Here is a 23,014-nt window from a genome sequence, read left to right on the forward strand (position 1 = left end):
TTACCAAGTGGCAAGAATAGGACTCTTCACTAGGTATATCCTAAGAATTTCTGGAGCTTTGGAGTTTTTGTTTTTGAACTCTCTTTCTATAGACACATTGTAATGCCGAGGCTTAGAAGGGATTAGACTTGGGTTCAAGCCTTGACTCTGAAGATTTAACTAGCTGTAAGTTCCTGAATGAGTCAATTGTCTTTTAAGCCTAAGTTTTTCACATATAACAAGGGGATAATAATACTCACCCTGCTTATTTCATGAGGTTGTTGTAAAAAGCCAGAGTATTATTATAAAAATTGTAGTTTTATTCTCTGGGAAAACAGTTGCCAGCTTTCGAGTGTCTTTTCTTTGCTAAATAATCCAGGGACAAAATAAGAAATGGATTTGTAATCTTGCTTTTCTATATTTAAATTTATAATTTTAAATTATTCATAGCTTTTACATATATCTATATACAATATATTCAGATATAGATATAAATATAGGTAGATAGATATAGACATAGGTATAGATATAGATAGATATAGATATAGATATCTTTGCTCTTCCCTCTTGCTTTTCTAACTAAACTTTGTTTTTAAAATATCTGCTATGTATTTTGGATTTCTCTTAATGCCTCTTAGTTTTTCTTCAGGATTTAATTCTGCATTCCTAAACACAGGTTCTCTAGTTCCTAAATTTCTCTGTTTGATAAATTGTCATATAATATGGTTTTTAGTATACTGCATTTAGAAAGACTGGGAAAAATACTGTACTTCTTATCACTCGCACTATTGAATTTCATACATAGCTTAAAACCAGTGATCTGATTTTGGGAGTGATAAATGAGTACAGAGATAAGGGGGGAAATAGTGAGTAGGGAAGAAAAGAAATGCAAAAATGCACATTTATTTAGGGTTGTGATTGAAGATAACATGAAGATACTGTCTATAATAAAAATAAATAGACAAGGAAGTACAAATATTTCACTCAAAAGTTGCAAAATCTGAAAGCTAAGTCCAAAGCTCAGTGGTCTAACACCAGCGCAGAGGAACTAAACCAAAGCCTGGCTTTCATGATTGGACAAGTACAGTAAGCGGTGCCCAGGCAAATGAACCTCCCAGACGCTTTGTCAGGATGTGGTGCCAGGATTTCTGTCTTTCTGTTGTCTGTTTGACAGGATTGAGTGAGATCTTGCTGCTGCTATTTCCTCCATTGGGAGAAGCCATTGCTAGAACCTGGCGGGCAGTCCAGATACTGGCACTGCGCAATGACCAGGAAGCTGTTACTGGCTGGGCCTCTGACCAGCTTCTCCACCTGTCCCAGCTTATCTCTTTCATGCTACTCCATCTCAGTCCACTTCACCTCTCTCTAAACACCACTGCCTTTGTCCTTCAAGCCCTCTCCCCTCACCACCTGTCTGCTACCTTTCCACAGCCTTGTTTGAGAAATTCAAGGCTACATAGGTTAAGAACCCTCTTACTACAAATAATAGAAATAATCTATGGGATGCTTTGGGTATGAAAGCCACAGGATATCCATTCATCCTTTCTTACATGCAAGAAATAGTTATTGAGTATTATTTTATGTCAGGCACTGTACTAGGTATTGAAATACGGCAGTAAGTAAAAAAGATAGACAAAGCTCCATATATTCAATAGGAGCAGACAAGCAATAAACAATAAAACATTTCAGATAATGTTCAATGTTACCAGGGAGAGCATAGAGAGTGACTGATCACTGCATCTAGGAAAACATTTGTAAAGTCATTTTAGGCTGTGTAATTGAAACATACATTGTAATCTGAATCTAATTCTCTAGTCACATGAGTTCATGTAATGGGAATGAAAATGAGGCAGAAAGCAGATATATACCATAATCTCTCTTTTTGTCTTTTCTCTCTAGGTGGGTAACAGTTCATGTTTGCTTCATAAATGAAGCCGCTTTAAACAAATTCATATTCTGTCTGGAGTGACAGACCGCGTCTTTTCCTGTTCTTGCTACCCATGACTCTATATGGATGATTCAGAAATTGGAACAAAGTGTTTTACTGTGAAACTGGCACTGAATTAATCATCTATAAAGAAGAACTTGCATGGAGCAGGACTCTACTTTAAGGACCTGGGGGACTTGTAGTGTCATTTAGAACCTGCAACTGATGTTGGGAGAGAAAGCACGTGTCCCAGACTGCACGCCCATTTTGCATGCCTCCAGAAATGTCTAATTGCTGAAAACCACATCGCTTTATTTTTAGTTACAACCTGCAGTTTGTAGTTATCTCGGTCCCTTCAAGTAGCGTTCAAGCTGGATAGTTGCGGTAATAATTTTTCTCAAAGGGATCTAGAAGAATTTTAAAGACAAAAACTCGATAGCATCAGCCACTGCACATATTCAAAGCAGAGGAGGAAAAAGTGATTGGAGTGGGTATCACGTCAGCTTCTTAGCCGCTAATGATATGGGCCTGATTTCAAGTCTCTTCCTGATGTAAAACACGCTCATCCACATCGCACGAGACAAAGGGACGCGCTTGGCTGGTGCTGAATTGGAACAGTGATGCCTTTGCAGCGGGGAGAGTCCCCCAGAGAGTCATGACACGAAGAAGCTATGAACACTGAACAGCAGGGCAGTCGCCGAGGAGGATATTCGTCTCCCCTGGTGCGGGCGGCCTTTTCCCTTGACCACTGTCGGGTGTATAAATCATGCTTGCAAAATATATTACAAAATGTTTATATTCTAAAACTATTACAGAGTTATGGAAAGGGACTTAGGAGAAATTGCTGAATGTATGAAGGTCCTGTTTTTGATTTCCGCCATGGGAGAGAGTAAAAATAAATTATGATATTTAGTATGTAAGGTTAGAAAACCACAACACCCACATGCGGATATGGGTGTTGAAACTAAGTTACTTGGCTTTTTATAAGAATGCAAGGAATCAGGAAACTCTACTTATTTATAGTATAACCACCATTATCTGTTTTAAAGGATCCATTTATTTAAAATCAGGCACTCTATATCCATTAAGGTTTATGAATTAAATAAAAAGAGAGCTTTATGTAGTTATGCATGTCAGTTTGCTATTTAAAATGTATGACAGCGTTTGTCATATTAAGAGTGAATTTGGCAGGAATTCCCAAGATGGACATTGTGCTTTTAAACTAGAACTTGTGAGACATCATGTGAACTTCCCTTGCCAATTTTTTTTTATGGTCAAAGAAACATCTGACTAAAGTGAAAGAATGATTTCTGATGACTTATTTTGGAGAAGGTTCTCTTATTCTATCATGAGCATGCACATAAAGGAATCCAAAGCTTGCCATTATCACTTACTCCTTATAACAACGTTATTGCCATGTACTCCCACCATCAGATGACCATCTTCAATGTAGTGATACAAAAGGGCATGAAAAACAGCTACTTTCCTTTGATTTCTAAAGTCTAAGAATTTCTAGTGCAGTTGGATTTTAGCTTATGTTCAAAGCTAATCCAAATACAACTTAAATACGTGGCCTTTGATCTCTTTTTGTACCAAAGAGCCCAAATGATTTCTATGATCCCTTCCTTCTTTAAAGTTCTGTGGTTCCTCAAACACTAGTCATTTTTTTCTAAAATATAAGCCAGTGCTTTGGGAAGCTGCATTACCTTATGTAGGCCCTCAGATATCCCGTGGTATAATCAATTAGTAATAGAACCAGAGATCAGTTTAATTGCTGAAAGGACCTGTCTCAGGCATGTGACAGGGATTGTTTTGAGAAAAATAGACATAGGTGAATGCGAGTTGCGTGAGTAGGTCATAAGTAGATTGAGAAAATTGATAAGTGATAGTTCGACTTGTTTCACCAATGGTTTCAATTTTCTTAGGCATGTGGCACTGCTGTTTAATGAGCTTGAGAGTACAATAAGTGTACTTTTGTTCTCAGCTAGTAGCTGGATTTTAACATTCAAGGACAGGGTCCTAATCAATAGAGTTAAAGAAACAAATTCAGCAACTTATGAAATCTGGCATAGTTGGCGAGGGGAGCTATATTCTGCCTAATTAAATGTATTGGTTCATTGAGAGGTAGATGGATTACCAATTTTTAAAACACTGAAGTTTCATAAAATTCATGAACAATAGAAAAATGCTGAACATTATTTTAGATGCTAGCTGCTTGGGCATTAACTGTGTCATATCTGCTTTAAGATAGGAAAAAAATACATATTATCTATATCTTTGCTTTGTCTTATCTGGCATATGTTTGAATATTCTTCTTTATAAATCAGTGTTTCGAAATTGCCTTTTAAAATGATCTCAGAAGTCTACTGATTCTAAATTATACCTAAAGCCTTGCACCATTTTGATAGAACCCAAGTTTATAAAGAATTGGCTTGCCTGGCCGGCGTGGCCCAGTGGTTGAGTGTCAACCTATGAATCAGGAGGTCACGGTTCGATTCTGGGTCAGGGCACATGCCCGGGTTGCAGGCTCTATCCCCAGTGTGACGTGTGCAGGAGGCAACCAATCAATGATCCTCTCTCATCATTGATGTTTCCATCTCTCTCTCCCTCTCCTCTCCTCTCTGAAATCAATAAAAATATATTTTTTAAAAAAAGAAAGAAACTGACTCTGTGATAAACTGTTCCTGCCCAGTGATATCAAAGTGTTCCTGAATTTTGTATTATTATCTAAGGTGCTCACCACACTGCCACTTTTTAAAGAGTCAGAGACAAATTGGTTGTTTTAAAATACAATAATAGAATAAGTACCCTATCCTCTTTAGAAAGGATTAAGCATGTGAAAAAATGAAAAAGCAGGTGTCCATAATGAAGTGTTTGTTTTAGTAACAAACACCTTTCATTGAGCATTAAAATACTTTGGAGAAATTTTGTGTTATATTTTGGAACTTTAATTCAATTGAAGTTAAATTAACCAAAAAAAATTATTCGGAATCCATGGATATTTCTTAATATTTTTCTGAAGCTAGGTTTTGGTTTCAAAATGTAATTCCAATATAGGGCTTTTAGCCATTTCATATCTATGCTTCTTTAACTAAAAATTATTTTTTCAAAAGGCAGTTTGGCATAATGGGATAAATGTTGGGAAAAACTGTAAGAAACCTCTGCTATTAACTAAAACAGGTCAATCACCTCCCTCATTGGTTCTCAGTTTTGTAATTATCTCTATGATGAACTCTGAGGGCTCACATTAGATGGGAAGCCTATTGATGTATGACTGACAATAGAGCTGAAACTGTCTCATGAAAAATATCCAACTCTGATCTTCGTGAATAAGCAATTTGACCATAAAAAAAGTCATTGCTGTTCTTGTTTGTAATGTAAATAGGGTCCATTAGTAAAAGTGAAATTCAGTCTCATGTACAGTGAATTGGATAACCATTTACACAGAGATGGCATTTGCTTTGCTTAAACGAATGTTTTTGGATCACTTCTGAAGAATGAACAGCATTACTGCATTTTAGGCGGGAAGAGATACTATAAGATGTGTGTAATATTTGGAAATGTACCAAATTAGGCATTTAAATCTTCTCATTTTCTTAAAAGCTAACAGCAGAAAATGTAAGATGCTCATAAAGTTTCTTGAATGCCAAAAGGTAATTTAGAATCCATTTGGAAAGAGGAAATTCATAAATTTCATTTTAAATTGAAAAGTGGGATAAGAATTTTAAAATAAGCTAACTTGTCTTTGAAACAATATTATTTTTAGATTGGCATTAAAATATAAACATTCAGATTGAAATTCTAACTAGTTCGTTTATAGTTTCAGCTCACACACTGTATGGTGTTGCTGCTTTCCATGAACAAACCTGGAAATGCCCTTGTTTGTAAAGATAAAATAATAGTACTTTCATTTCCTAACAAGCTATTGTCTTAGAAATAATCCATATTAAAATGGATTTTCATGATCCTAAAATGTTTGTGAAGCATTGTAAACTGATAACTGCCATCTCCAACTACATCCTTATGATTTTGTTTAAATAAAATTAAGATAACTGTTTAAACTAAAAACCATAGTATTTTTCAGTTACTTGATTTCTGAGCTATAAGACTAACTAAATAACATTTTCCAATCAAAATATCTTATTCTCCTGTGTTCTAAGGGTTAATGTGTGATTATAGTGTCCCACTTGCCACAGTTTTTTAAATCGGTAGACGTGAAAAGTATTCAGACATTTAGATGGATGCACAGATATATTGCTAGTTCAGTCAGATTGGAGTTTGCATATTGTAATGTAAATGTATGTCAACACTATTCTAAATAGTTTTATTATGACTGAAGTTTAATTAAATAAAAAAGGTTGTAAAATGTGATGTGTATGTGTATATACTGTATGTGTACTTTTTAAAATAGGTATATGTCCTGACCATTTTTATACAGGTTTGAATTTGAAATTACATTATATATACATATACTTTATTGTTCTAAATAAAGAATTTTATGCACTCTCATAAATTTGCCCTGTCATTTGCCATTTTAAGGTTACCACATACATTCACAGCATGGTTCAATATTTAAGCTAAAATCAAATTTTTCTATGGAAACTTTGTCAGTAATCTAGATTTTAGTGTAATATGGACAGAAGAAATTAAGAAATCATTTTAATTCAATAATTATTTATTGGTCCCTAAATATATGTTAATCAGAGAAGATAAAATTGAATTAACACACTGATCTCAAGAAGTTTCTAACTTAGTTGGAGAGACGATATGAAAACCACTGTAGACATAAAGACACATTGAAGTAACTACCTAAGTGTAAATATGAGGTCCAATTAATGTGCTTAGGGCATGCAGGAAAGAGAATTGGACACAGAAGAGGGAAGATCATGGAGAAGTTGATGTCTAGGCTAACACAAGGATGAAACAAATTTTCATAGAGAAGGAGAATTATGCCCAGTATTCTTGAGAGCAGGAACTTCTAAAATTTCTCAGCTTATTTCCTGAAATCAAGCCAGTGTGTCCTGAGCCTATCCTATATAATAAAAGGCTAATATGCAAATTGTCCCCTTGGGAGTTCAACCAGGACACCAGGAGTTCAATCGCTCGCTATGACATGCGCTGACCACCAGGGGGCAGCACAGAACATGGCGGGTGACCAGCAGTGGCGGTGGGGCACTGAGGGAGCAAGGGAAGGATGAGGCAGGGAGGCCAGGAGGCAGGGAACCTGATCACCAGCCAGGCCTATGGACCCTACCCATGCACAAATTTTGTGCACTGGGCCTCTAGTAGAGTATAATGAAACTTATAGAAAGATAAGTTTCCTTGCCTTGAATGCTATAACAAAGACGGAAGACATTTTTCTTAGGGGCAATGGGAAGCCGGTATATGTTTCTAAGAGGAATGGCAAGAATCAAACACCATTATGGCTTACGTGATTTAGAGAATGAATGATCATCCTGCTTAATCTTGGGTTGGTATTTGACTCTCGAGACCAAGACTCCAGCTTTGACACACTGAATTCACCCACCATTTTTTACAATTTCTTTGCTGATGCCCCCCGCCTCTCAGCTCACCCTTTATATTAACTCCCACCAATGTAACCCTAGCCAACTACAATAGCCTCCTCACTGATCACATGCCATGATTCAGCCTTTCCTCAATCAGTTCCTCACATTAGAATAGCTGTACAGAGAGTGAATGGAGACATATGATGATATTTTTCTCTGGTTAAAACACTTCATTGGTTTCTCATTTTCACGATAAAACGCAAACTCATCTACATGGCTTCCAAAGCCCTCCTCAATCCATCTCCATAATACGTTTGGAGGATTGCTAATTTGTTTTTCCCTTTAAGTGATAAATAACATGAGCTAGAACCAAGGATACTTATACCGGTGCATTCCAAAATTTCATACAAATATTAAGTTTAGAACTAAAATAAATTTTAATTTGAATATTTTGTTGATTGATTGATTAAGGTATTACATATGTGTCCTTATCCCTCCATTGGCCTCCCATACTCCCCCCCACACTCATGCCCTCATCCCACTGGTGTCTGTGTCCATTGGTTAGGCTTATATGCATGCATACAAGTCCTTTGGTTGATTTCTCCCCCTTACCTCTACCCTCCCCTACCTTCCCTCTGAGGTTTGACGGTCTGATCAATGTTTCTCTGTCTCTGGACCTATTTTTGTTATCAGTTTATGTTGTTCATTATATTCTACAAATTAGTGAGATCAAGTGATAGTTATCTTTCTCTGACTGGCTTATTTCACTTAGCATTAATGTTCTCCAGTTCCATTGATGCTGTTGCAAATGGTAAGAATTCCTTCTTTTTTACAGTAGCATAGTATTCCATTGTGTAGATATACTACAGTCTTTTAATCCACTCATCTGCTGATGGGCACTTAGGCTGTGAATAGATATTACCTATTGCAGCTTTTCACTATGGACATTTTGAAATACAGTTGACCCTTGAAGAACACAAGTCCACATATATATATGTATTTTTTTCCATAAATATATAGTCAGCCCATATTCCCAGGTTACACATCTATGGGTTCAACCAAACATGGATTCCACAGTTGGGATCAGTGGATGCTAAGGGTCGACTGTATACATTGTTCTATGCCATTTCATATAAGGGACTCAAGCACCCACAGATTTAGCTAGAACCAATCCCCTGAGGATAGATACCAAGGGACACCTGTTTATTGGGGGTCAAAGTTACATGCAGATTTTTGACTGAGTGGTGGGGGGTCAGTGCCCCCAATGCCAGTATTATTCAAGGGTCACCTGTATGGTATATACCAAAGTAGACAGGGTAGTGTGATGAACCCCCAATAACCATACCTACCTACCTATCTTCCACCTCATTCAACTCCTGAATGATCTTGTTTTACCTGTCTCCTATCTATTCCCTTTACTCCCTCTTTATTTTAAGGCACATACCTAAAAATATTTTATCTGTAAATATAGTATTTATATGTTTCTCTAAGTGCTAAAAACAATTATATTTCCCTAGTCTATTCACTTGTGCATTCTCATAGTTGACTATTCATACATTTTTTTTTTTCACAAACTGCCCACCTCATTCTCCATTCTCACTCCTAGCTGATCATCTTGATTGCTATTTCACCTTGAGAACTGAAAAAATAAAAGATAACTTCTAAAGACTCCTAGCCCGCAGAGGCTGATTTCCTGTGAAGCTAAAGAAGCTAAAACTCTGGGCCCCTCCTCAGTTAGAGAGGTTCTTCATAGGCCCTAGGAGGGAGTCTAGCAATATGTTCACATAGTCATATATTTTTGAAAAATTCACAGCTACTTTCGTTTATCATTATTATTATTAGTAGGTGTTCTGGTGTGGGAATAGCTCCCAGCAACACCCCCACTGCCCACTGTGTCAGTTCACTAGAACACCATGACCCAAAGGTGCTTAGCCAAAGGCTGTATCATGATGCAGGGCCTATGAACCTGGCACCAGAAGTCTGTGGGTGGTGAGGGAGAAACAAGGTTTGAAAAGAGCGAGAATTTTGTGGAAAATTCTTAAAATCATCAGTTACCGCCCTAACCGGTTTGGCTCAGTGGATAGAGCATTGGCCTGCAGACTGAAGGGTCCCAGGTTCGATTCTGGTCAAGGGCATGTACCTTGGTTGCGGGCACATCCCCATTAGGGGGTGTGCAGGAGGCAGCTTATTGATATTTCTCTCTCATTAATGTTTCTTCTCTCTATCCCTCCTCTTCCTCCCTGTAAAAATCAATAAAATATATTTTTAAAAAATCATTAGTTACCTCGTGTGCAAAATTATAAGTGGAAGTGTCATGAATACCTGACCAAAACAAAAATTATTTAGTAATGCAGAGTTTACAATCATAAACAAACCTTATTTTTTCTCTTAATGTTGAGGAAACAATAGAATTTAACAAAATTGCTGTTTATAGAACAAAAAAAAATCCATATGTGAGGACACATGTTTTAGGCTTCTTAATGTATTGGTCTTGCCAAATGCATAGTGTTGTATATCCACCACTGTAGTTAAATACAGAATGGTTTTAGACAATATTCATTGTCCTAAAATAAAATCCCTTGTGCTTTGTGTATTCAACACTCCTTTCTCCCCCATTTCCCTTGAACCTCTGGAAAACACAGATTTTGTAATTGTCTTTACAGTTGTTATCTTTTCTAGAATGTCCTATAATTTAAATCCTACAGTATATAGCCTGTTTAGGCTGGATTCTTTCACTTAGCAACATGTATTTAAGGTTCATCTATGTCTCTCATGGCTTGATAGCTCATTTCTTTTTTATCAATAACTAATAATTCCATTGTATGGATGTGTCAGTTTGTTTAGCCATGCTCCTATTAAGGACATATTGGTTGCTTCCAGTTTGGGGTAATTATGAATAAAACTGCTGTAAAACACTTATTTTTCTGTGACCATAAGTTTTCAAATCAGTTGGGTAAATACCTAGGAGCACTAATCCTAGACTCCATGGTAAAACTGTGCCAAGATTTATAAGAAACTGCTAATCTGTCTTCGAAAGTGGATGTACCGTTTTGCATTCCCAGCAGCTCTGAGTAAGAGGTCCTGATGCTCCACGTCCTTATAGCAATTGTTATTGTCAGTTTTTTGGATTTTGGCCATTCTAATAGGCTGGTAATAGTATATCATTATTGCTTTAATTTGCAGTTTTCCTAATGACAAATGATGTTGAGCATCTTTTCATATGCTTATTTGCCATCTGTATATCTTCTTTCCTGAGATGTGGCTATTCAAATCTCTTGTCCTTTTGAATTGAGTTGTTTTCTTATTGATGAATTTTAAGAGTCCTTTGTATATTTTAGATACAAGTCCTCTGTCAGATCTGTGTTTTGCACCTATTTTCTACCAGTTTTCCATTCTCTTAGAATTTTTCACAGAGCAGCTGCAAACATTTTTTAAAAGCCCATGTAAAAACACAGAGTATCTTGCTCAATTTATTTTTTTAATCTCATCAGAGTAAAACTACCTCCACACTACCTGAAATTGTTATTACTTTCATATTTTGCAACTCTTCAGGTTTTTCTTGTTAATGGAATATTTTAAACATATGCAAACTTGGACTTTCTAAAGAGTTTCTTAGTAACAAGATGGTATTCCCAGTATAATGCTATTGGGCATAGTGACATTTTAAAGGCTTTTAACATATGTATTTTAAGACTCAAAATAAAAAGTCAAAACACATGAGAAGAAAAATGTTGGGTAAAATTTCAGACACACGCCCTGGCCGGGTGGCTCTGTTGGTTTGAGTGTCCTCCCATGCACCGAAGGGCTACAGAGTCTGTTGCTTGTCAGGGCACATGCCCAGGTTATGGGTTTGATCCCTAGTTGGGAGGCAACAGATCAATGTTTCTCTTTCACATTAATGTTTCTCTCTCTCTTCCTCTCTCTAAATAATCAATAAACATACATATCCTCAGGTGAGAATTGGAAAAAATAAAATTCAGACATTTAACTTTCATTTAGGAAAGATGTTTAGGAATATTTATAAAAACAACTGAGAAATTACAAACTCCTGATTTGCACATACAAAATAGACATAAAGAATCCCTTTCTGGCCCTAGCCAGTTTTGCTCAGTTGATAGAGCATCGGCCTGCAGACTGAAGTGTCCCAGGTTCGATTCTGGTCAAGGGCACATGCCCAGGTTGCAGGCTCAATCCCCAGTAGGGGGTGTGCAGGGGGCAGCCAATCAATGATTCTCTCCATCATTGATGTTTCTATCTCCCTTCCTCTCTGAAATCAATAAAAAATTGTATCAAATGTATTAGGGTTCCTTTTATATTATTATTTTTTCTTTTTTTAATTTAAAAATGTTTTTTTCTTTTATATTATTACTAGAGGCCCAGTGCATGAAATCCGTGCATGGGTAGGGTCCCTAGGCTGGCGGACGATCAGGGCTAATCTGTGGGGCGACCGGCGGAGTGATTGGGGGCCCCCCATTGGCACCCACCTGGGGCCTGTGGGCTGCGGGAAGCTCCTGTATTGAGTGTCTGCCCCCTGGTAGTCAGTGTGCGTCATAGTGACTGGTCATTCTGCCAGTCATTCCGCAGTTTGGTCGATTGTCATATTAGGCTTTTATTATATAGGATTATTATTATTATTTTAAATCATTATCTTACCAAAAATTTGTTAGGGCTCTAAGGTAGAAATACAGCTTGATCTTCATCTAATTGGCTAGCTGCTGTCTCAACATCTCCTATTAAATAGTTGATCTTTCCCCATTGCTTTGAAAAAACAGCTTTGCCACACACTAAACCCCCATGTGTATTTTGGCTCTATGAATAGAACTGTCAATTCTGTTTTGTCACTTTGTTTCTTTTCAAGCAAGAACCCTTTGACTTCCTGTGATCTTCAAAATTGTTTTTAGTTTTGTTTCACCAACTAATAGATCTTTAATATGGGGAGGCATAAAATATCACCCTTTGAAACTATACTTTGAAAGTTAATTCCAACAAAATAACTTGGCAAGAATTAGAAATCACATTTTAAAGAGGACCCAAACAAAAGTTCTCCAAGAGACCTTTTTTTATCCATTCAGCTATGTATCACAGGTCCAGGCACAGTGTGGGCACAAAGAATTTCAATGAATCAAATGCTTCCTAACACTGGAAACAGGGCAGCATGAATGGACTTCTTATACATGAAGTACAGTAAAGACTAGTGATGACCAGATTTTCTGGATACAACCAGCAACCTGATCAGTCACCCTGTCATGATCTTTTAAACACAAGGACAGTGATGTCATGAATTGCATTCTTGTTCTCAGTGAATACTTCAAAACCGCACAATGCAGTTAAAAACACAAATAGCCATGTAAACAATCTCTTATTCTTTTAATGTTTTTAATGGACTTTGCTCACATCAATATATTTGATATGAAATATCCCAGCTAAAGCATGAAATATCAAAGCTAATGAGAACATTATCCTTTAAAGACTCACAAAACCTGTAAGTATCTACTTAAATTCAAAGAAGACACATATTCATATACATGTGCAAAGATTTCAAGGTAGCTTTTGGCAATTTGACATAAACTTTCAAAATGTTAAGACTGGCTTTGAAAGGTCTCAGTAATTTACATACCCAATCTAAGTGCTCTTTGCTATCACTATACAAACGCCCATTAAAAGCAGGTAAGACCTAAAAATACAAATTAGAGAGGTTTGTGTTTGTGTGTGTGTGTGGGGGGGGGGGGGTCCTTCAAAGAGTTAGGCTTTTTGCCAGTGACAAATATGAGGACAATTTTCTCCATTTTTGGCAAACATCACATGTTTTCTTGAGCTGATGGAAAAATATTCCTTGGAAACCAACCACAACATTCCCTCTTATGTATAACTAAGTAGCAAACAGATTAAACATATAATAGTGCAAATGGACCAATTAAATTTAAGAGCGTATGAACAGAAAGGCACTATGCACAGCACTGATCAAATTTAAATAACCATATTTCAAATACCATTTTTTTAGCCCCCAATTTCGGAGGATTCTTACTTGTAACCATTTATTCTGTGGCATGAAGCTGTTTTATATTCCCAAAGTTATTGCTGAAATGTCTGGGGCACTCATGCTATTGAAAATATAATTCTGTCAGCACTGTCGGGTAGAAGCATTTTGAACTTCTATAGAAAATGGACAAAGCAGGGATATTTCCTGTGCCAATTAGCAGTTTCACTGAGCAAGAAGGAAGTGCATCTAAAGGTGCCTGAATGAGAACCCAGCAAGCTCAGTGTTTGAATGAGAACAACCCAGCAAGCTTTCTTGGGCTTTTGGCACCCACAGAGGCCACAGTAAAGAGTTCCCAGGAAGGTCATCCAATTCCAATGAGCCAGAGAGATTATGTGGGAGGGGAACCGTTATGTGGTGTGTTCCCTTCAGCACAAATGTCCCGGAGGACATTTGCCAACGCCCTGCACCACAGGGCTTATAAATATTTTCACGAGCTAAACTCGTGAATACAGCTTTTCAAATGCCAGACAAATGATGCTGCAAAAGAATGAGTTCAGTGAAACATGAGCTGTCTGACACGTCAGTAAAGTTGTGAATTTGTATTTTGAAGTAACACATGCCTCAGACATACAACTTGATTCAGATTCAGGGGATGGGTTTATGGGGACGGGTTTATTTAACTCAAGATACTTATCTGATAACTTGTCTGTGCTACAGTTATATAGCCATTTGGGAAATGACTACCTTTCCACTGTTTCAGCAAGACCTTAATTTTAATGGAGACATATAGCATTATAACATAGCTGGTGTCATTTAGATGTTTAATTAATACACTGGGTTAAGCTAGCATTTTGTACTCCCTTGGATCTTAATTTGTTTAGAAATCTAGGAACAAATTATTTTTTATTTTAAAACCGTACCCTATATTTATTTACCTATGTGTAAGTTTATTTAATTTTTTTCTCTTTTTCCCTTTCTACACTCTACTGCCTTTATCAATTTAGTGTTGCTCTTCTATGAAATTAAGCTTGATGTCACCTTTTCAGGTCTGTTTGATACATATATTTCTCTTATGCCTGATGAAGGAAATGGAACTAACTCAAAAAATATATAGGATGGTCCATTACGTCTCTCAAACACTTGCACGACACAAGCGCATTAAGAAAAAACAAGTTGACATGACACCTAAATATTTTCTTTCAGTGGTAATTCTTCTGTGGCTGAAGTGTTTAAACTCTTTACTGAGAGGTGCTATAGTGTAGCATTTAAAAGTAAGAGTTATAGCCCTAGCTGGTTTGGCTCAGGGGATAGAGCGTCGGGCTGTGGACTGAAGGGTCCTGGGTTCAATTCCGGTCAAGGACATATGCCAGGGTTGCAGGCTCAATCCCCAGTGAGGGAGGCATGCAGGAGGCAACCAATCGACGTGTTTCTCTATCGTTGATAATTCTCTCTGTCTTTCCTTCTCTCTTCCACTCTCTCTAAAAATCAATGGAAAAATATCCTGTGGTGAAGATTTAAAAAAAAAAAAAAGTAAAATAAAACTAGAAGTAGCATACATACTAAAAAAAAGAAAGAAAAGAAAAAACAAGTTGTAGCTTTTGCAATCACAGGATGAAGAGATGCCAGAGATAAATAAAAAATAATAATAATTACATAATATGATCAGTTTCCCCAAAGTTGATTCTAAATCCAGTAACCAGATTGAGTTTTTAAGGAAAGAAGTCAGATCTTATCAGTTACCCTCAAATTCTTTATTCAGATGTCTCTATTCAATGGCTTATAATATCTTGTATGATCTGACCTCGGTTTTTAATTTGACCCTTTCTCCTACCATTTTCATCATCTCTTCCTCCTGTCCCATGACACTCACTGGTATGCTTGCTCTTCAATGATACATTAACACTGAACATGATATGTACTCTCCAGCTTTACTCCTCCACCTTAGATATTCTCCTACATATATATATATATATATATATATATATATATTATTATTATTATTATTATTATTATTGATTTTTTACAGAGAGGAAGTGAGAGGGATAGAGAGTTAGAAACATCAATGAGAGAGAAGCATCGATCAGCTGCCTCCTGCACACCCCCTACTGGAGATGTGCCCGCAACCAAGGTACATGCCCTTGACCGGAATCAAACCTGGGACCCTTCAGTCCACAGGCCGAAGCTCTATCCACTGAGCCAAACCTGTTAGGGCTATTCTCCTACGTTCTTGCCTCTTTTAAATCTTTGCTCAAATTCCACCTTTTTAGTGAGACTTTCCCTGACCATATTTTACATTGCAGTCTCTCCTTAGAACTCCATGTCCCATTTCCCAAGGTTTATTTATCTCCATAGTATTTTTATCCTTTCAATTCTCACCATTTTTTTTATGATGAGTTTCTTTTTCCCCATAGAATATAAGCTCTGTGAGGGCTGAGACTTTGGTCAACTTGCTTATTTCTATGTTACCAATAGCTATAAAAGAATCTGGTACATACAAAATACTTCATAGATACATATGTTGAATGAGTGACTTCTAGAAGTAAAAGCAAAGAGCAATGAGAGAATAAAAGCCGACATAATCATGGGATAAAGAAAGCTTCATCAAGGTTGTGCCAATTTAGGTTGGCTTACAAAGAAGAGTAGATATTTTCCAAGTAAAGACCTGCAGGGAGGCCGAAGCCGGTTTGGCTCAATGGATAGAGCATTGGCCTGCGGACTGAGAGGTCCCAGGTTCGATTCCGGTCGGGGGCATGTACCTGGGTTGCGGGCACATCCCCAGTGGGGGATGTGCAGGAGGCAGGTGATCGATGTTTCTCTCTCATCGATGTTTCTAACTCTCTATCTCTCTCCCTTCGTCTCTGTAAAAGATCAATAAAATATATTAAAAAAAAAAAAAAGACCTGCAGGGAGAGGGTATCCTAATCATAGAGAACAGTGTATTGGGATGCTTGGAACAACTAAGAATAGAAAGCCTCACTCAGAATGACTCAGTCCATGACAAGACTCACATAACTGGAGGTCACGAGTCAGGCAGGCTACTGGACTGGCTCCATCCAGTGGCTTTCTCTCTCTCTCTCTCTCTCTCTCTCTCTCTCTCTCTCTCTCTCTCTCTCTCCTCTCCTCTCTCTCTCCCCTCATCTCTGGAATGGCTTTGTTTTCAAGCTGGCTTCCATCATCAGAGCAAAGAAGCTGTAAAGGGTTTCAAGATTCAAACCCTTACACGGTAATATCCAGAGGAAAGGAGAAAGTTCTCAGAAGAGTGTGTCCCTTTTAAATTAGTTATTTTGGCCCCAGATATGCCATAAACCAACTGTTTTAAGCCTGATTTATATGAATCAATCACAATGGCAAGTAGAGATGGATTGTCATGGTTGAGTAAAATAACCAGGGCCACCACTGGATGTGGGCATGGGGACATTTTCCCCTCCAAATCCATGATTTCTATCCAATGGGTGAAAGAGTTGTTGGAAAACCATCATAATATCCCTAATAAATAGTAGGTTCAAACATAAAATATTGGGATGAGCATTGTGTGATCTTTAGAAGGATGTTTAAAGAAAAATGAAGGGAGTTGATGCTGGAAAAGGGATATTGAGGCCAGATGAGTGAGGGCCCTGCATAAAAGTGAGGATTGCACTTTATCAGGGAGCTGCTAAAAATCCACTGAAGTTTTTTAAAGCAAGAAAATGTCATGATAAAGTTATTGTTTTTCTCTCAGGTATTTTGACTACTTTAAAAAAATAATTCTGGAAGCAATATCAAAAACTAAATTGGAAACATTTGTAGGAAAAAAATATCCTCTAAGATGTTATTGTAATATTTCATGACAGCATGACAGCTTGAAGTGAGGCAAAGAGAAATAAACTCAATTGAAGAAATATTTTTCACATAATGTCAATAAAATTTTCAAATCAGTTAACTAAGTGGTAGTAATAAATAAGAGGAAAAAGACAAAGATGACTCTGGAGTCTATAGTTTAAAATGATTTTCCACTGGAGAAATAAATTTAAAAAAAGGAGACCCAGGATTAGGAGGAGTAAATTAGAGAAGAAGGTTAAGAAGAAAAAAACTAAAAGAATTCATCTCCACCCAGCCAGTATTACATGAAATGTTGAAGGGTATTCAAAAGGAGGAAGAAGAAGAAAAAATATGAACAATAAAATGGCTATAATACATATCTATCAACAATTCAAATTAAAAATCAAAATAAACAAATAAAAAATCTAATGAACAAAATAAACTGATGAATAAAATAGAATCAGAGGCGTGGAACAGACTGACAAATCTCAGAGGGAAAGGGGGTGGGAGGCAGGAAGATATAACCAAAGGTCATATATGCACAAATGCATTACCTATGGACACAGAAAATAGGGTGGTGAAGGCCTGGGGCAGAGTGGGAACCAGGTGGAGAGGAGCAATGGGGAAGAAAGGGAGGCATCTCTAATACTCTCAACAATAAAGATTTTTAAAAATAAATAAAAATTAAAAAAGAAGAAATCTTTCAAGGATTAAAAGAACCTTGTGGAAGAATTAGAAGGAAAAAAAAAATGTAGAACCAATTCTTTATTAGAGACAGAAAATATAGTGGATTCTTGTTGTGCTTTGATTGCCTGACATTCATCTTCCCTTCTTTAGACCACCCTGATTCTCTTTGGGGAACTATTGCTTCTCCATTGGTTATAGTCTGATGGGTATGTTTCCACTTAGCCAAGAGGCAGTTTCTGTAAGCCACTCTAAGTAACTTGGATGCTTTCTTCCTGAAGATCGAATAGTGGGCAGAGTGACAAAGGACTAGAAACAACTGGATTCATCCCAGAGGTCAGGCCTGGAACACCAAGCTCTTTTGCCATCAAAGAGACTTTTATAATTTCCTTTGAGGCCCCCTTGGTTCCTGTAAATTTCCAAATCCACATCTCCAGGCTTCTTTTTGATACTATGATTTCATAACATCCTCCTAATAAATTCCATTCCCCCACAGGATAATCCATTGTGTCATTCTAGCCAAAAACTTTAGTTGAAGGGAGAAAGATTATGAAAGAAAGAGTAAATACTGAAATTGAGAGTATTCTTGTAAGACATACAAATTCTAGGTTTCATAAAAACTAAGATACCATTTTTTGTGAATCAGGAGCTTGAGAAGAACCAGAAAATTTTGAGGGGCTTCGGGGGGTGCCTTTTTTAACTGTTACTAAAAAAAAAAATGTGTAAGGGAATAAAAATAAGTGAAAGAATTGCTTATCTTATTGAGGATAATTAATGGAGCCCAACCAAAATAATGATGCACTTTTCTTTAAGAGTGTTTAGAAATCCTGGAATGAGATTAGAGAATATAAATCAGAAGGTGATCCGGATTTAGGGATTAATGGAGTATATAGTACTCCACTAAACAATCAGTTGAAATAAAATAGCAATCCTACAGAAAGAATATGGCAGGAAAAGAAAAGAATCAATTGAATAAGAGAATGAAGTGGGTTGGTGAGTGTATAAATGACATATGAACCTGGTATTTTGCCTGGGTAGGGAGCTATCTGGATCTTATATTTGGAGGGTGGAGATGAAATCTGTAATAACTTCACCTATAAGAGCTGTGGCAAGGATAGGATTTAGGATTGAACAATTCCAGGAAGAATATTTGCCCAGATGCCTATAGGCAGTACAGACCAAGGGAAAATCCAGCCTACAATTCAAGATATAAAATATGGTTAGAAACCTAAGTGCAGTGCTGAACTGCAAGTATAGAGAGTAGTAAAATGCCATAAATGTGAATATTAGTGATATTTTCAGAAATGTGAGGGAGTTGGAACAGATTGAGGCATGATCTGATTTAACCAACGTGGAAGGTATTTATAGCATTGAAAGTGGATCTGATAAGCAGAAAATGAAGCCTAGACTCTAATAAACTAGAAGCTGATAATAAACAAATTGGGAAAAAGGAAATCCTGTAATAAAAGCAAAAACCAAACTTACTCAAATGGAGGAAACAGAAGAGGTAGGAAGCTCACTGAGAGAGAGAAATTCCAGGATTGAAGATATAGGTGTAGATAGCCATGTGAATGGTTATAGGTGAAGGTTATTAATGTAAGTAGAGCAAGGAAATGGACCTAGCATCATACACATAGAAATTAATTAAGGTTATTGGAAAACTATTAAAAGGAAGGTGAAAAAAAAAGTGTCAACATCCTCAGTGGAAAAGTTACTGACAGAGGAGTCAATGGTGTTGGGACAAACTGGGAGATGACAGCCAAGAGGGAAATGTTTGAAACTGGAGAGCATCTAGATTAATAGTGTAAAAGAATTGTGCCAAGAAGAATTCTGCTTTTGTAGTAACTATGCCTATCCTCATTCTGCCTTTACTTTCTTTTACTGGAACTTTGGGTCAACCTTAACTTCTTGAAATGAAATGATGTCCCTGCTCATATGAGACCCACATTATCACCTTTGTCAAACAAACTTTTTTTTTAGACAAACAAGTTTCTTCTGTGGGGTTAGTTTAATCATCAACAGTTTTCCTCAAGGGATTAGGAGACAATGGGGGAAGACATTGAATTTCCTGGCCTGATAAGAAGCCACAGAGGAAGGTGATAAATCCCTTGTAGTAGGGACAGCAAAGGTGCTGGGCACTGAGCTTCAGGAAAGGGACAAGAGCCTTGAATGTGATGTCTGCAATGAGGATAACTAGCATTTTGAAGACATAACTCAGATGCTTCATGGGGAAAAGATGCTTTATAAAAATCAATTTTTGTTGATTCATAGTAATAAAGAACAACATGACCTTTTGAATCAGACAAATCTTGATTAAAATATACTGCCACTTAATTGTGTAACTTTGATCAAGTTCTTTACCTCTCTGAACCTGCGTCATTATATTTATAATTGCTAACAATACTCTTTCACGACATAAATTAATCTATGTATGTAAAATAAAATCAATAATTTTTTTCTCACTGGGTATGTTCAGAATGTGAGCAGGATGTTGAGCACATAGTGTCTATTCATGAAATGGTAGCTGAAAGCAAAGATCTACCCAAGCCGATTTAGGTAGCTTTGTGTTTCCAATTCCGATTTCTTTTCTATCTTACCCTTATATTTTTCAAAATATTATCTAATTTACTTTTACTCATTCTTTTTTTTAACCTGACCCATTCAACCTATGGCCATATATTCAGTTGAAAATGTGCCCTTCATCTGGCCCTGACTATCTCTAATGTAATTCCCTCCGGTCCACTTTATCCTACCCCACCCCTATACTTGCCCTAGCTCACCCTGTTCAAGCCCCTTGCTGTTTCTGGAACATAGCAAGTACCTTCTCTTCTCAGACTATTTGATCTTGCTCTTCCCTTCTCCTGGAATGTCCTTTCGAAGATCCTTGAATGTCTAGCTCCCTCGTTTCAATTGTGATCCTCCTGAAATGTCATATTCTCCCCATAAAGCCTTCTCTTCTCAACCTGTCTAAAGGAGCAAACCTCATTCATTCCCTTTCCTTCTTTTTTCCTTTCAGAACACTTATACCAGACATTGCAGGTTTATTTATATGTTATTGTCTCCAGTAGAAGGAAAGCACCATGAAGGTAGAGAATTTACCTATTTTTATGGATGTACGGTATTCCCTAGTGCCTAGAACAACACAGTACATATAAGTAGACACTCCATAAATATTAGTTCTAATTTTTGATTCTTTTCTTGATTGGTCTAGGTAGATCAGATCAACTTCCAAAAGAAAACTAACCTCCTGGAACTGATAATTACAGCAAAGTTATAGGATACATGGTGTTTTAGTCTGTTAGGGCTGCTATAACAAAACTCCATAGACTGAGTGGCTTATATACAACAGAAATTTATTTCTCATAGTTCTAGAGGCTGGACAGTTGAAGATTGAGGCACCAGCAGGTTGATTGTCAGGTGAGTGCCCACTTGCTGGTTTGTAGATGGTTGTCTTCCTCTTGTGTCCTCAAAGGGACCAAGGGAGCTCTCTGGGATCTCTTTAATAAGGGCACTAATCTCATACATGGAAGCTCTGCTCTTAGGACCTAATCATCTCCCCAAAGCCCTGCCTCCTAATCCCATCACGTTGAGAATTAGCTTTCAGCATATGAATTTTGAGGAACACAAACATTCAGTCTATACCACAAGGTTAATGTACAAAAGTCAACCACTTTTCTATGTACCAGCAATGAACAAATGGAATTTAAAAATAAAAACACAGTAACATTTACATTAGCACCCCCAAAAATTAAATACTTGGATATAAACCTAACAAAATATATACAAGATCTATATAAGGAAATACTATAAAATTCTGATAGAAAAAAAAATTAAAAAGAACTCAATAAATGGAGAGATATCCCGTGTTCATATATAGGAAGACTCAATATTGTCAAGATGTCAGTTCTTGCCCTAGCCGGTTTGGCTCACTGGATAGAGCTAGCCTGCAGACTGAAGGGTCCCAGGTTCAATTCTGGTCAAGGGCATGTACCTTGGTTGCAGGGACATCCCCAGTAGGGGGTATGCAGGAGGCAGCTGATCGATGTTTCTCTCTCATCGATGTTTCTAACTCTATCCCTCTCCCTTTCTTTCTGTAAAAAAACAATAAAATATATATTTTTTTAAAAGATGTCAGTTCTTCCCAACATGATCTATAGATTCAATGCAATCCCAATCAAAATCCCCCAAAAAAAGTATTTTGTGGATACTGATAAACTGATTCTAAAGTTTATATGAAGAGAGAAAGGACCCAAATTAGTCAACTTGAAGGAAAATAATAAAGTAGGAAGACAGGCAGTATTTGACTTCAAGACTTGCTATAGCTTGTCAACATATATAGTTTGACAACAAATGATGCTAGAACAACTGAATACTCACATGCAGGAAATGAATCTAGACATAGATCATCACCCTTCACAAGCATTAATTCAAAACAGATCACAGGCCTCAATGTAAAGTGCAAAACTATAAAAGCCATACAAGATAACATAGATTAAAAACCTAGGTGTTCTAGCTTGTTTGGCTCAGTGGATAGGGCATCAGCCTGCAGACTGAAGGGTCTCGGGTTTGATTCTGGTCAAGAGATCCTTGGTTGCAGGCTCCTCCTGGCCTGGGCTCTGGTCAGGGCGTGTGAAGGAGGCAACCAATCAATGTTTCTCTCACATTGATATTTCTCTCTGTCTTTCATCTCCTCTCTCAGGTGAGGATTAAAATAAAACCTAGGTGATCTTGGGCATTGCAATAATTTTTTAAACCCAACACCAAAGACATAATCCATGAAGAAAATAATTAATAAGCTCAGCTTTATTAAAATTAACTTCTGATATGTGAAGGACAATGTCAAGAGAATAAAAAGACAAGCCATAGACTTGGAGAAAATATTTGCAAAAGACATATATGATAAAGGATTGTTATTCAAAATATACAAAGAAGGCTTAAAATTCAACAATAAGGAAATGTACTAGATTTAAAAATGGGCCGGGACATTAACAGACACTTCACCAAATAATATATATAAAAGGCAAATAAGCATATGGAAAGATGTCCCAATCATAGTTATCTGTGACACGAAAATTAAAACAACAATGAGATACCCCTCTACACTTATTAGAATGACCAAAATCCAGAACACTCACACCA

The 23,014-nt window shown here is 37.0% G+C and overlaps 1 protein-coding gene across 1 annotated transcript in view; it reads left to right on the top strand.

Annotated features, from left to right (window-relative positions):
• KITLG (KIT ligand) overlaps positions 1–6,412 on the top strand; it is a gene marked incomplete at its 5' end in the record, with an annotated part of 91,646 nt that extends 85,234 nt beyond the window's left edge. The window contains one exon of the mRNA XM_081084628.1: positions 1,879–6,412. Coding sequence (XP_080940754.1) covers positions 1,879–1,948 — 70 coding nt within the window. The 3' untranslated portion in view covers positions 1,949–6,412. The remainder of the gene's footprint in view (positions 1–1,878) is intronic.
• Between the last annotated feature and the right edge of the window lie 16,602 nt (positions 6,413–23,014).

Source organism: Myotis nattereri (genome assembly GCF_964212035.1).
Source record: "Myotis nattereri genome assembly, chromosome: 2".
Lineage (NCBI taxonomy): Eukaryota > Metazoa > Chordata > Mammalia > Chiroptera > Vespertilionidae > Myotis > Myotis nattereri.